Below are 13,835 nucleotides of genomic sequence, written 5' to 3'. Positions count from 1 at the left end.
CCATGGCAGAGGCTGCCGCGCACGGTCCGGCGGGCGGCCTCCCCCCGGCGGCCTCCGCCGATGCCCCGCCCGATGTCGTGCAGTTCCCAGACGTCATCACCAACCTCGTGGATGTGGCCTTGACGGCCATCTCGCTGCAGCGGCGCTTCTATGCCGCCGGGCCAGCGGCCGCCGGGCAGCCAGTACCCGAGGCGTCACGCAACACCCTCCTCGACAATACCGAGCAGTGCGCATCTCTCTCTCTCTCTCTCTCTCGCGCGCGCGCGCCCGGCCGGCTGCCAGCCCTTTCCTGTGCCGATCCTTGCCGACCTGCCCCCTTTGCGCGCGTCAGACTGATCTCTCCTTGCCCCCCCCCCCCCCCCCCCCCCCCCCGCACCTGCACCGTAGAATTTGGACATTCATGAGCGACTGGCACCAGGTCATGGTGGACCGCCTGCTGCGGACGCGCCTGACATCGGACGAGCGGGCCTCCGCCGACATGGTCACCGTCGATGACCCGCTCAAGGCCAGCTTGCCAGCCGCCAGCGTGGCCCCCGATCCCGATGGCTCCTTCAACCCATTCCAGGGGCTCATCGATGGGTATGCCCTGTCGCTGCGGCGCATTCAGGACCGGCGCGATGAGCTGATGGCGGCCTGTGGTGCGGACACCGCGGCCACCTTCCAGCCCTTCCAAGAGTCCCCCTTTGCCGAGGGGGCCGTCGTGCCGGAGTGCTTCTTCGAGCGGTTCTCCATCCTCTTCGACCGCCTTGCCTGCCTCTGTGCCGAGGCATACGACCATGGCGTCCAGCGGTGCGCCCAGCCCCTCCCGCTCCTCTCCCCGCCTCCAGACACTGCTGCTCCCTTCCCCCCCCCCCCCGGCCTGCGTCTAACCCGCTCCCCTCCTGCGCCGTGTCCACCCCGCAGCGCCTTCCTCGCCACGCAGCTGGCACACTCCCTCTGTCACCAGGCCCTGCTGTCCTTCCGCCGGTGCATCCAGCGCCTGGTCCGCCAATCGGCCAGGCTCCTTGGCGCCGGGGCCGAGCTTCCGCCCGCGGTGGCCGAGCTCCTCAGCGCCGATGATGACAACGAGCCCGACATTGGGACCGAGGCCGCGGCCAGCCTGGAAGACGCCGCATCGGCCGTCCTCTCCGCCTACAACAGCCTCACCGCGCGCCTGGCTCTGGTGGCTGATTGCCTGCAGTGCGTCCTTCCTGCCCCCTCCCTCCCCCTCCCCCCTCCCCTCGGCGGCTGACCGTGTGGCCAATGGCGCCATGATCTAATGCCCCGCTTCCTCCTTTCCCCCCCCCCCCCGATCTCCCTGTGTCCCTCCTGCGCACGGCTGTGTTGCAGATTTTTGTCGGTGCAGATCTTCGTCAGCCCCTCGTACGCCCGGGCCCTGGAGAACCTGGCCAACCAGCTGATCGACGTGAACAACAGCCTGGCCGACCGGCTGAACCACCTGTTCTCCCTGTGCCAGGACCCGGAGCAGCTGAGCGAGCTGGCCACCGCCAGCGAGTTCATGTTCCAGCTGATGGGCACCTCGGTGGCCTTCCTCCAATCGTCGTCCATCCTCTTTGCCATGGCCAGCCGCTACTCGGACCTGGCCTCCTCCCAGCCGGGGGCTTCGCCGCCGCCGCCGCCGGACTCGGTCCTGTCGGCGGCCTCGGGCCACCCCTCGCTCAAGTATGACCTGCCCACGCGCCAGGTGCTGGATGCTCTGGTGGCCGAGCTGGATGCCACATACTCCGGGCGCGGGCCCTCGGACGGCCACCCGGCTGGCCTGGGCCCGGCTTGCGGTGATGTCCTCGCTGCTGCCGGGCTCGCGAGCGAGAGCGACTCTTCCCCGGCTGCCGCCGGGCTGGTGGCCGACCGGGAGAGCCATCTGCGCTTCTACGAGCGAGCCATTCACCAGGCTCGGTCCAAGGCTTCGGCCGTGGATGGCCTGCTGGCTGGTGTCCGCGTGCCCGGGGTCCTGAGCGCCAAGGAGAGCCTGGCCCGGGCCATGGCGGTGGCTCCGCGCGCCCGCGCCCCGGAATCCATCGACGCCATGGTGGAGGTGGCCTCGGCCTCGGACAACATCAACCAGGCGTGTGACAACATCCACGCGCAGATGTCGCTCCTGTCGCTGCCGGCCCCGGTGGTGCTTTCCTCGGATCCAGGAGCCTCGTCGGCCGCGGGCGCTGGCAGGGCGGCCACCGCGGTCGCCGGCTCCGCCGGGTCCGGTGCCGCCGCCGGCGGTGCCCTCGACGAGCTGGACAACTTTGCCGTGGTGTCAGCCGTGCGCAATGTGGCCATCGAGTCGGTGCTGCCCATGCTGGAGGGGTTGCTGGCCCCGGCGGCCGCCGGAGCAGCGGCCAGCAGCCCGGGAGACGCGTCCCCCGGCCCCAAGCGCGTGCTCTCCTCCACGGATCTGGTTCTCTGCGCATCGGACTGGGTGGAGTCCGCCCGGTGGCGGTCCTCGCGACTGATGACCCTGCTGCAGGACCTGATGGCGGCCGTGGCCACCGCCACGATCGGCGGCCCTGCAAATGGCCATGCCGATACCGGGGCCCAGCAGCTGTGGCCTCCCATGCGGGCCCTGTACCGGGCCCTGCGTGCTGAGAGCGATCTCCTGGCGGCCGACCTGGCCGCCCTGCAGGGCGATGCGCCTGACTGGCTGGGGCCATTGAGCGCGGAGTCCGCGGCTCTCGTGGCTCATGTGCGGGCTCTGCTGCGAAAGTGGATGCCCCGTGAGGGGGCCGCGAGCACCGGCTCCCTGGCGCCGGGCTTGTGCCAGGAGTTGGTTGATGTCACGCTGCCGGCCCTGCGCCAGTATGCCACCCTGCGCCAGGAGCATGCGGACCTGCTGCTGGGCCTGGCCACCGAGTCGGCCAATCGGCTGATTCGCGTCCTCCAGGCTGGCGCCCGGGCCGGCATCAATGCCATGATCCAAGCCATCAATGCCCTGATCGAATCGTCGGACGCCGGGGCCGGGGCCCCGGTGGCCGGGATTTCCGACGGCCCGGCCCCCGGGCCCGAGGCCGCCGACATCACGGCCCTCTTGACGGATGCCCTCGGCACGCGGGACCTCTCGCCCGAGGAACTCCTCTTCAAGTCCGCGGCCTTGTGTGATGCGGTGGTGGAGGCCGTGCAGAAGATGCTCCCGACGGCCAGCTCCGAGATCGAGGATGCCAAGTCCTATGGCCGGGACGCGCCGCTGGAGGCCACTGCCGGGGCCGATGAACCGGAGCTCGCCTCCCTCTTCGAGGAGGGGGCCAGCTCCGAGCGTCTTGACCGTGACTCGGTTGCCCATCGGTCTGGGCCGACACTTTCCTGCTTCGGGCACCTGTCTTCCACGTTGCAGTCACTGTCTCGGGCCATCGGGGCGCCGCTCTTCCAGCGCACTCCTGATGTGTTGGAGGCCCCGGAGCCGGAGCCGGAGCCGGAGCCGGTGGTCTCTCCAGCCCCGGTGGCGGCCCCGGCCCCTGTTCCCGCGCCCGCCGAGGAGGATGAGGAGGAGGTCCTCGACACCGAGGCCGCTCGGCAGCTCAGCATCCGGGCTAACTTGGCCAGCCACCTGCGTGCCGGTGTCAGTGATGAAATCCGCCGCCGTGCAGCCGCCGTACGTCTTCTCGCCCATTGTATCCAGCGGAGTGGGCAGATGAGCGGACGCAGGAGCAAGAGAGGGGGAGGGGGGGGGAGGGGGAGGGGGAGGGGGAGGAGAGCGAGAGGGTGAGATACCGCCAGGCGCTTGAACACACTTGTCCTCCATGTCTACTCACGCGCGCGCCCATGCACATTCTCGCAGTTCCAGGCAGATGTGGTGGTTTTCACCCCACCAACGCGCCGGGTCCCGAAGAAGGCGATCCCCGCCCCGGTACTCCCGGCCCCTGAGCCCGAGCCCGAGCCCGAGCCCGAGCCCGAGCCCGAGATGCCGGCCAGCCCGGTGGAGATCGCCCCCGAGCCGTCACCCATCTGGCTGGAGACCGGCCGGCTGGCCCTGTCATCGCGTGACAACCTCCCCGAGCGGGTGAACTCCCTGAACGCCCTGGTCTTTTACGCGACCAGCGCCCTGCCTGCTGCCTCGTCGGTGTCCTTCCGCCGGGGATTTGTGTCCAGCCTGCACCTGTTGGCCACCGGGCGCGATGTGTCTCGGCTGCTGGCCGAGCGGTATGCCGGGCCGCCTGGCGGCTGGCAATCGGCCAGCATCCCCGGCGGGCTGGACCTCCTGGAGGCCGACGCCACCGGGTCGCTCCGGGGCCCCGGCACGACGGCCTCCATCTCCTCGGCCGAGGAGCGGGAGGCCTTCTTGCAGGGGGTGGTTCGCCCGGGGCGTGCGCGCACCGTGGCCCTGCTGGTGGCGTGGCTCTCCTCGCGCGGGGACCACGACCTGGCCTCCGATGTGGAGGCCTTGCAGCTTCTGTGTCGGGCATTCGGCCTGGCGCCGCTGGATGTGCAGGTGTGCCCGGACACCGGGGCCCGGCGGATTGGCTCGGCCCCGCCGCGGGTGCTGGCCCTGCCGGCCGATGCGGCCGAGCGCCATGCCCAATCTTCGCTGGCGGCCTTCCTGTCGGACCCGCGTTTCCAGGCGCGCTTCGCCCACCAGCACCGGCATCTGGCTTCCGGGTTCGCCTCCAGGCGCCAGGTGGCCCGCTGCCTGTATGGCGTGGACCCGGGTCAGGTAGACCCGGGGCTCCTGCGCACGGTGGCCCTGTCAGCCGTGTGGCCCTCGCTGGCGGGCTTGCTGACGGACGGCACCGCCTCCATCTCGGCCGCCACCAGTGCCAAGTCCTCCCGCCCGGCCGGCCCCTCGGAGTCCATTGCCGAATGGCTGCTTTGTGCGGACCTGGGGCCCATCTGCCGGGCGTTGGCCGGGCAACTGGCGCCCCTGCTGGCGCGGGTCACCGCCGCCGAGCTCTCGGACATCAGCGGCCTGCTGGCCTCCATGTCCGTTAACAATCTGCTGGCCGTCGGTGCCCCGGCTACTGCCACCGCTGGCAGCCCGGGCCCGGCTTTTGTCCGTCGCGTGCGTACTCTCTTCCCGCTGTTTCCTTCCTCTCGGCTTCATTGCATCATCCTGGTGTCTTGACTGGGTCTGGGGCTTTCGGCTGACTCTGTCTCTCCTTCTCTTCTTCCCTTGTCCCTGTGCATACGTGCATACGTGCATATCAACGCATCCACACACACACACACACACACGTGCGCGCGCATCCCTTTCCTTCTGTTCCAGTTCCCGGTGCGCCCGTCAAACCAGTCAAACCTGCACTTGTTGTTCGTCCACCTGAATACCCTCTCCATGGTGGCCGCGGCGGCGGTCCTTGGACGGAATACCGCACGCGACCGGCGCCGAGCCATCGAGCGCATCGGCCTGGTGGTGAACCAGCTCCTGGCACATGGGTCGGCCGATGTGGGCTCCGGTCCGTCATCCGGGCCCGATGACACGGACCTCAATGCCTGGGCGTCGCTGGCCGCCGCCACGGCCCTCAGCCATGGTGTCCTGTCCATGCCGGTGTTGCGTCTCCTGCCGGATGCCTTCCTCCTGCGGCATTGCCAATTCCTCCAGGCACAGGGGCACTGCTTCTGCGATTTGTTGGCCTTCGCCCGGATGACGGCCCCGGCCTCCGGGACCCCGGAGGCCGATGCCGACCAGTGCACCTCCTGTCGGCCGGGAGACGGGGCCTCCTGGCCGGCCGGCCGTGGCCAGGCCACCGATGCCCTGGAGGCGGATCAGCTCCTGGTCGAGCCACCCTCGGTGTCCATCGTCGAGTCCCTGCGCCGGGCTGTGGCCCTGCCGGTGGGCATCTATTCGGTCCTTCGGGAAGCGCATCGCCGTGAGCGGGAGCTCCTGCAGGAGAGCGCCGACCATGCTCGGGCCCTGGTCCCGGCGCCGGCCGGCCTCCGGACCGTCGCAGTGGAGGGGGTCTGCTGGCGGCTGTTGACCGAGGCCGGGCAGCCGGTTACCCGGTTGCTGAGTGTCCATGCCCGGTCGGCGGCCCAGCTGCCGACCCTGCTTTCGAGCGAGCCCTTCTACTCCACCATGTTCCCGCATGCGGCCGGGGCCGCGGGCGCTGCAGGCGCCCCGGTGGCGGCTCGGCACAAGCAGCGCATGGCCGCCGCCCCGGCGGCCCTGCTTCGAACCAAGCAGGCCAAGTATGAGCTTCGCTTGGCGGCCCAGCTGGCGGCCATGGTCGCCGGCGATGTGGTCCTCTTCCCCCTTTCACACCTGGCCAGCTCCTCCTCGGCGCTGGTGTTCCCCGGCCTGACCGGTGCCCATGGGGCTCGGAGCTTGGTGGATGTGCCCCTGCGGCCGGATGTGTCCGGCCTGATTGCGGCCTCCGGCGACTCCATCACCTCGCAGCTGGAGTACCGGAGCTGGACCATCCTCCTGGAATCCGGCCAGTGCCGGGACCTGGCCGGTCCGGCTTCGACCTCCTCGACCGTCGAGCTGGTCACCCCGGGGGCCGCGGCTCCCCCTCCCAAGCCCAAGGCGTCCATTCTCAAGCGCTCCATCAAGTCCACCCTTCGGCGCATCGAGCTGGCCCTGGGCCACTCTTCTTCGTAGATGTGTCTCCCTCCGGCGTCAGGGGAATATTGCCGCCCGTGGAGAGAAACGGCCGGCCCGGCGCCCTTGAGCTGGGGGGGGGGGGGGGTGAGGGGCAGCACCCCCCCCCTCCCCCCTCTGCCCAGCACCCTTGCAAGAGAGGGCCGGGGCATGCGTGCCCCTCTGCTCGTGTTCCAATACATACATTACAGATGCCCACGCAGATGCGACGATGCGCTGGCACTAGGAGCGCTAGGTTGGTAGCTGTGGTCCGCTCAGCCGCGCGATCCCAGGGCCGGGCGGGGAGAGGACACAGCCCCCTACCTCGGGGCAGGCCACACCCCTTGTAGAGTAGGGCGACTAGGCGGGCACCGGGTGCAGGGGCGAACCGTCTTCTCTGGGCGGGGCAGCCCCCCGCCCGGGGAGAGAAAGAGGGGGGGGGGGGAGAGGGGGCAAGAACGGACGCACGAAAAGCCATGTTGGTGTCTATGGTGAGAGGTCTGTATTTCGATGGGGAGGTGGAACCGCCGGGTGGCTGGCCTTTCGCCTGCCGGGCGCGGCCATCCGAGCCGGCGTACAATGGCGGGACTTGAGAGCGGCCTTGGACCGGGCCTGGTCCTGTGCCCGGCTGCACCCCTCCTCTTCTTTCCATCTCCCTGTCATTTGCCTCCCCACCCCCCCTGGCCTTTGTTCCCTGCACCCTTACACTTCGCGCCCGGTTCGCCGCTCGGGCACGCCACAACACCCCCTCCACGCGTGTGACTCGCCCACGCGCATGTCCCTCACCTCGTCGAGGATCCGGTTCACTGCCCTCCTGGGCAGTGGGCTGGGATCGGGCCCGCTGGTCGGGGCTGATGGCCAAATCAAGGCCGACCCGGATGCGCCGCAGCCGCACCCGGGGGACACCTTGTCTTCGGTGGCCAGCTTCCAGGCGCCAGGCGGGACAGTTGCCTTCGATGGCGACGCCGGGCCGGTGTGCTTCCTCCTCGACATTGATGGATACCGGATTTTGTTGGACTGCGGCTGGACGGATGCCTTCGATCCGGTGGCCCTGTCGGGTCTCGCCCGGTGCGCACGGCCCCCGGCCCGTCGATCTCCTCGACCACACGCCTGCCATGGGCCCCTGCCAAATGCTGACCTCTCACCTTGTGGTGCTCCCCTGGTGCTGCCTCTTGCGGAACACACTCCCTCTTGGTGTTTGATCCTCTCTTTGCTCCCCCCCCCCTTCTCCCTTCCTCCTCCCGCCTTCCCCCACTCGCCAACGCACATGCACACAAACATGCCCACAGAGTCGCCAAAGATGTCGACGCGGTGATCATCTCCCACTCGGACGTGGCGTACCTCGGGGCATTGCCGTACGCGCGCCGGTCGCTCGGCCTGCCGGAAGGTGTTCGACTGTTTGCCACGCTGCCTGTCGTGGCCATGGGCAAGGTATGCATGTTTGCGCCCCTCGCGGCCTTGCTCGCTCCCTGCAGCTTGTGTGACTGACTGCTCGGGCATTCTGCCCCCATCACCACCAAAGATCGCCATGTCCGCCGCACTGGAGAATGCCCTGGGCGCGTCGGACTTTAATCTGTTCGATGAACGCCACGTCGATTCGACCTTCCAGCCGAACCTGTGGCGGTCGCTGAGCTACTGCCAGACGCACCTGATCGATGGTACGCAGTCAGCTGGCTCCCCTGGGGGGGGGGGGGGGGCCTCCTGCATCTGTGGCGAGCTTTCTCCCCCTGCTGCATGTGCTCACATAAACTCGCCTGCGCCGCCTCCTTCGCCGCCTCCTTCGCCGCCGCTGCCGCTGCCGCTGCCGCTGCCGTTTTTCCCTTTAGATCCCAAGGCCAAGGGCATCACGGTGACCCCCTTCCCGTCGGGGCACAGCCTCGGTGGGGCCATCTGGCTGATCCGCAAGAATACCGATGCCATCATCTACGCCATCAACATCAACAATCGCCGCGAGCTGTACGCCTCCGTGGAGCCTTCCTCCTCCTTTTCTTCCTCCGCTTTCCCTTTCCCCTCGCGGCGGCTCCTCATGCCCGTGACTCTGGTTGTCTGACAACCCCCCCCCCCCCACCCCTCCGGCTGGTCACACGCTCAACTCGCGACGCAGCCACCTCTCGCACGCGGACCTGACGTCCATCTGCCCGAAGCCAGGACTGGTCATCACCGGCTCGCACCGGATGGACACGCTGCCGCTGAAACTGTCCGATCGGAATGATGCCCTGCTCAGTGCGTCCCCCTTTTGCGCCCCTCTCCCACTCGGCTCTGAAAGTGCCCCTGCCTGCACCTGCTATGGCCCAGTCGCACTGACCTCCCGCCCCTTGCCCCTCGGCGGTGTGTAGAATCGATCGCCCAGACGCTTGACCGCGGAGGCAATGTCCTGATGCCATGCGACTCGACCGGTCGTGTCATCGAACTGGCCCTTTTCCTGGAGAGCGTACGTCCTCCCTCAAAAGCCCTGCCTCTCCCTCTCTCTCTCTCTCTCTCTCGCCTCCTGCGATTGGCCTCCCTCACTCGTGCATACGCATCGATGCTAACCCGACCGCCAGATTTGGGAGGACGAGTCGACCGAGCTCAACAAGCGCGGCTTCCGGCCGGTCCTGCTCACCCCCCATGCGGAGCACATTTTCCGTCTGCTACGGACCATGAACGAATGGGTCAGCGACGATGATCTCATCCAGCGACTGATCCAGGGCCCGGGCGCGGCCGCTGCCGCCGGCCTTGGCGCCAAGGCGTCCGGCCCATCGCACCAGCTTCGTGATCGTGCCCTGGCCGAGGACGCCGAGAGCATGCTGCAGTATGTGCGCTTTTGCCACTCGGTGGAGGAGTTCTTCGAGAAGTTCGGCACCGAGCCGTGTGTCGTGCTCACCGGGCCGGCCAGCATCGAGTGTGGCCCCTGTACGTGGGACATGCCCATCGCCTCGCGCCTGCTTTTGTGCGGCCTGCTGGCCAAGTGCATGGCCCGGGCCCTTGGACGCAAACTGACCCTCCTTTGTTCCCCCTGCCCTCCCCTTCCTTTCCATCGCCGATGCCCCTGGACCCCCTTCGGCCCGATGCTCGCACACGCGCACACACACACACACACACACACACACACAGCTCGGCACCTGTTCTCCATGTGGTCGGGCGATTCGCGTAACAGTGTGCTGCTCACGCAGCGCGCCTGCCGCGGGACTCTGAGCCGCTTTCTCTTTGATGCGATGTCCGGCCGGCCGGCCGCCGCGTCGGGCTCCGGCCCCACCGGGCAGCCGACCTTCTTGCCGGCGATTGTCCCCCTGGCACAGCTTCCCACCCCGCCCGATGTGACACTGACTCTGGCACACCGGGAGGCCCTGCAAGGCAGCGAGCTGACCGAGGCCAAGCGCCAGGCTCGGCGGCGACGCGCACGTGCCCAGGCGGCCGATCGGCCTGGCAAGGCACCCGGCGGGGCCCCGGGTGATGAGGGCGACCCGGCGGCCGGTGGGCCGGGTGTTCCTGGCGCCGCGCCGCCGGGTGGCTTGCCCGAATCGGAGGACGACTTTTCCGACGACGAGGAGGACGACGAGGACGACCTCCTGGATGAGGGCCCTGGCGGCGGACCCGGCGCCGAGGGCCCCGGCGGGGAAGGCCTCGACGCTGTGGGCGACTCGACCCATGGCTCTGGCCCCGGGGCTGGCGACGAGGATGACGATGACGATGATGTGGATGGCGGCTTCACGTACGACCTGATGCTGGCATCGCGCTTCCGTCGGGCCCGGTCGATCGCCGCCGCCGCGGCCTCCCTGACAGCATGCCGGGCGCTGGCCGGGCCGGCCGGCGGGGCCCTGGCCCCGGAAGCCTTTGCTCAAATTGCCCGATCGGTGGTGGACTCCATGCGCCATGCCGGAGTGGCGGTGGCCCTGCCGGCTGGTGGCGATGCCGCGACCGATCCTCTGGCACAGGGGGGCGCCGCATCGCTCGTGGGCTTGGCCCTTCGGCCGGCCCGGCGCCAGGGCCCGCTCATGTTCCCGATGGACACCCGGCAGTTGGGGCGCCAGCAGCGGCGCTGGCGCGATCCGCTGGCGGCCGCCGGCCAACGTGCGGTGGGTGGCGGCACCGGGCGCACGCGCGCCGGGCGTTGGACCGGCGGTCGAGCCACAGCCTCCGGATCGGGCGGTGCTTTTGGCGGGGGCGGCGGCGCGGCGGGCACCGGCGGCGGTGGATCCTCCGCCGCCGGAGCCGCCTCCAGCACAAGCGACATGTATGGCGAGCCCATCCGGCCATCGGACTACCGGCGTGCTGTGGCCCACATCACCATCGACGGGGCGGTCGGCGATCGCATGCTGGTGCGTTAAGTACTCGCTTCCGGCCTTTCTCCCCCCCTCCTCTTCCCTTCACACACACGCACACACACACACACACACGCACACACAATCTCGCCGTGTCCCTGTGTCCTTCTGCTCCTCCTCCACCGCTGAAATGTATCTCACTCTCAATGGACCGACCGGGGGGGGTGGTGGTGGTGGCGGTGACGGGGCACTCTCGCGGCAGATGGATGCCAACCGCGAGGCACTCCGGCGGAAGCAAGAATTCCAGCGCCTGCGCGCCGAGCGCATGGAAACCAAGGTCGTCACCTCCTCAACACAAGTCCACGTGGCAGCCTTCGTCAGCTATGTCGACGTGGAGGGCTTGGCCGATGGCCAGTCGGTGGTTCAGCTGCTGGAGTCTGTTGACGCCCAGCGCATGGTGCGTACATGGGCGCTTGCTCCTCCGTTGCCCTCCCTGCCTGGCCAAGGCATTTGCCCCGCCCTTGTGCCACCTTGGCGCCTGTTTCTCGCCGCCCGCAACTTACACCATGGCCATTGCCTGCTGTTGGGCCGCAGATTTTCATCAACGGTATCATTCCCAAGTCGCGCTGGCTGCAACTGCAGCTGGAGGAGGAGCACCCGCAAGTGCAGTTCATCCTACCGGCGGCCCGGCTGGCCGACCCGAGCGTGCAGCAGGCTATCGAGGCGGCCCGCCGGCCTCCGACCACGGACACCCCCTTCGTCGCCCTCAGCGACCCGCTGCTGCACCTGGGCCTGGACCTGATCGACGTGTCGTCCACTACCCGGGTGGTGACAGTCTCCTTCTCGGACCGCCTGGTTCGGAGCCTCAGCCCGAAGACCGTGCGTCGATCTCCCCTCGTGCTGCGCCTCCTCCTCTCTCCCCTTGTGTCGCGCCTCCCGGTCGCATGGCACACCGGAACGCTGCTTGCCCCCCCCCCTCTCCCGGTACTTACTGCCCGCCACTCCGCCCCCGCCCCCCCCCCCCCCCCCTTTCGCCGGTGTGTGCGTGGCCCGCGTGGTTCGGCTGCGTGCGTCCAGTTCGACAACTGCGAGTTCAGCCTGGTTCGGGCACAGGTCAACCGCGGGGGCTTCCTGCACCTGGAGCCGCTGGTCGAGACGGTCAATGCGCAGGCGGCCAAACGCGCGACCGGGACCGACGCCGGCGCCCATGTGCCGGCCGGCGACCGTCCGGGCCTGGCCCTGGCCAGCACCTCGCGGCATGTGCTCAGTGTGGGCGATGTGCGCATGGCCGAGCTGCGCGTCCTGCTGGAGAGCGAGATCGGCATTCGCTCACGGCTGGAGGCCGGTGTGCTGGTGTGCCGTGCCGCCACGTCCGGGCGCAAGATCACCATCTCTCGGGTTCGTGGCTGGTTTTCGCGCAGAAAGTCGCCCTTTTTTGCTGCCCCCTTTTTCCTTGGGGTCCCTCTCCCCCGCCTCGGGCGAGCCCCGCTGGTGAAGCCGGCTTCCCCCTCCCTTGCTTGCCTGATCCCACTGACGGCCCACTCCTCCCGCTACTCCCCCTTGTGATCCTCTCTCCCGCACCCGCTTTGCTCCTCCTCCCATCTTCGGGCAGAATCCCACCACCGGGGCCCTTTCCATGCAGGGGCCGCTCAGCCCGCTGTACTTCAAGGTCCGGCAACTTGTCTACCGGAACTACGTGGTCCTTGGCTAGGGACCGCGGAAGGTCGCCGGCGTGCCATGCGAAATAGACACCCGCACATGGGACATGGCACATAGCGCGAATGAAACATTGGCCCAGAGGCGGGGAAATCCACGGGGATAGCATCCATGCATTGGGAAGGCCGCCAACCGAGAGCGAGCAGGGATGGGAACAAGGGAAGGGGGGGGGGGCGGGCAAAGGAGAAGCTATGCCGGGTGCATGCAGGCGCACGCGGCCGAGCCATCACCTCGCATCCCTTACCATCGGAGGGGGGAGGGAGCGGAGGGGGCCGAACGAGAAGGCAAGCGGCAGGAGGGAAGAAAGGGCCGGCTATGACCACCCCTAAGCACGGATGCCGGACAGCAGGTAGTTGGCCACGCGGGACACACGCTCGGGATCATAGCCGATGCCATCGAAGAAGTCGCACTCATGCTGCAGATAGCCACTCAGGGAGTACGGCGTGGGAGCGGTGAAGACAACATAGCGATCCGACGTCTGGGAGTGACCGGGCCAGGCGGTAGCCGGCGAAGAGGGGGAGGAGCCACCACGGCCGCCACCATTGTTGGGGTTGCCGGTGTGGACGAAGTTGCCGAAATACCCGGCGATGTGGCGGAAGAGCTGCTGCTCCGGGGCCGTCACGTCAAACATCAAGGTGGCCGTGTTGAAGTAGTACGGCAGATCCACACCATGGCAGGAGGCGCCATTGCAGAAGGAGAAGTTCGGCTCCCAGCCGGGGAAGCTCCAGGCCTGGTCGTGGATGTAGTGGAAGACGGAGTTCGGCCCAGCCAGGCCGGCGGCCGCCAGACCACGGGAGAACTTCCGCTGCGGGCAGCTGAACACATAATGCGTGCCGACAACCGACATGACCGAGCGGTTGTCCCCGGACACCGGGGGATACTCAGCCAGGACCTCGGTGGCGTTGCCCTTGAAGAGCACGCGCATGGCGGCCCGGTACTCGGCCGCCGACACGGGGTTCGGCCAGGCCATGTGGATGTACAGCTTCACCTCATCGGCGGTGGTGCCCATGATGACCGGCACCGGGTGGTGACGACCGGCCATCACCACGTTGTATGGCTGGTCCGGCAGGTCCACCCCGTCGACGGTCGGCAGCAGCGGCATGAAGGCCGACAGGGGATAGTCCAGAGGTAGGTGCTTCATGGCGGCCACCTGCCCGGCGAGGGCCTCCTCCATGTCAAGCGCATAGAAGCAGGCCGTGTCGGTGACATCACAGCCGACGGCCTTGGCGAAACTACAGAGACCATTACGGGGCCGGTGGGGACATGTTAGTGGGGGAGAGAGGGAGAAGGAGAGGGGGGAGGAGAGGGATGATGAGATGGACAAGGAGATGAGGAGAGAAAGAGAGAAGAAGGGAAAGAGAGAAGAAGGGAAAGAGAGA

General features: G+C 68.4%; 3 protein-coding genes across 3 annotated transcripts; 2 read left to right on the top strand and 1 right to left on the bottom strand.

Annotated features, from left to right (window-relative positions):
• H696_02898 (hypothetical protein) lies at positions 1-6,588 on the top strand (the record flags this gene model as incomplete). The annotated part of the gene is made up of 6 exons (XM_009496793.1): positions 1-226; positions 388-789; positions 904-1,179; positions 1,330-3,580; positions 3,767-4,984; positions 5,189-6,588. Coding segments are annotated over 6 exons (5,705 nt in total), but the record flags the coding sequence as incomplete, so codon positions are not given.
• Positions 6,589-7,274: 686 nt separating this feature from the next.
• Positions 7,275-12,451, top strand: H696_02897 (hypothetical protein; the record flags this gene model as incomplete). Its single annotated transcript, XM_009496792.1, has 12 exons — positions 7,275-7,567; positions 7,789-7,930; positions 8,022-8,157; positions 8,326-8,455; positions 8,604-8,722; positions 8,836-8,930; positions 9,043-9,391; positions 9,593-10,797; positions 11,003-11,197; positions 11,335-11,619; positions 11,818-12,138; positions 12,353-12,451. The coding sequence occupies 12 exons, from the start codon at positions 7,275-7,277 to the stop codon at positions 12,449-12,451; spliced, it is 3,369 nt and encodes a 1,122-aa protein (XP_009495067.1).
• Positions 12,452-12,781: 330 nt separating this feature from the next.
• On the bottom strand, positions 12,782-13,630 carry H696_02896 (hypothetical protein; the record flags this gene model as incomplete). The annotated part of the gene is made up of 1 exon (XM_009496791.1): positions 12,782-13,630. The coding sequence occupies one exon, from the start codon at positions 13,628-13,630 to the stop codon at positions 12,782-12,784; it is 849 nt and encodes a 282-aa protein (XP_009495066.1).
• Between the last annotated feature and the right edge of the window lie 205 nt (positions 13,631-13,835).

The sequence above is a fragment of the Fonticula alba genome, assembly GCF_000388065.1.
Source record: "Fonticula alba strain ATCC 38817 unplaced genomic scaffold supercont2.4, whole genome shotgun sequence".
Classification (NCBI taxonomy): Eukaryota; order Rotosphaerida; family Fonticulaceae; genus Fonticula; species Fonticula alba.
The sequence above is the reverse complement of the archived record's forward strand: the minus strand, read 5'-3'. Positions and strand labels throughout refer to the sequence as shown.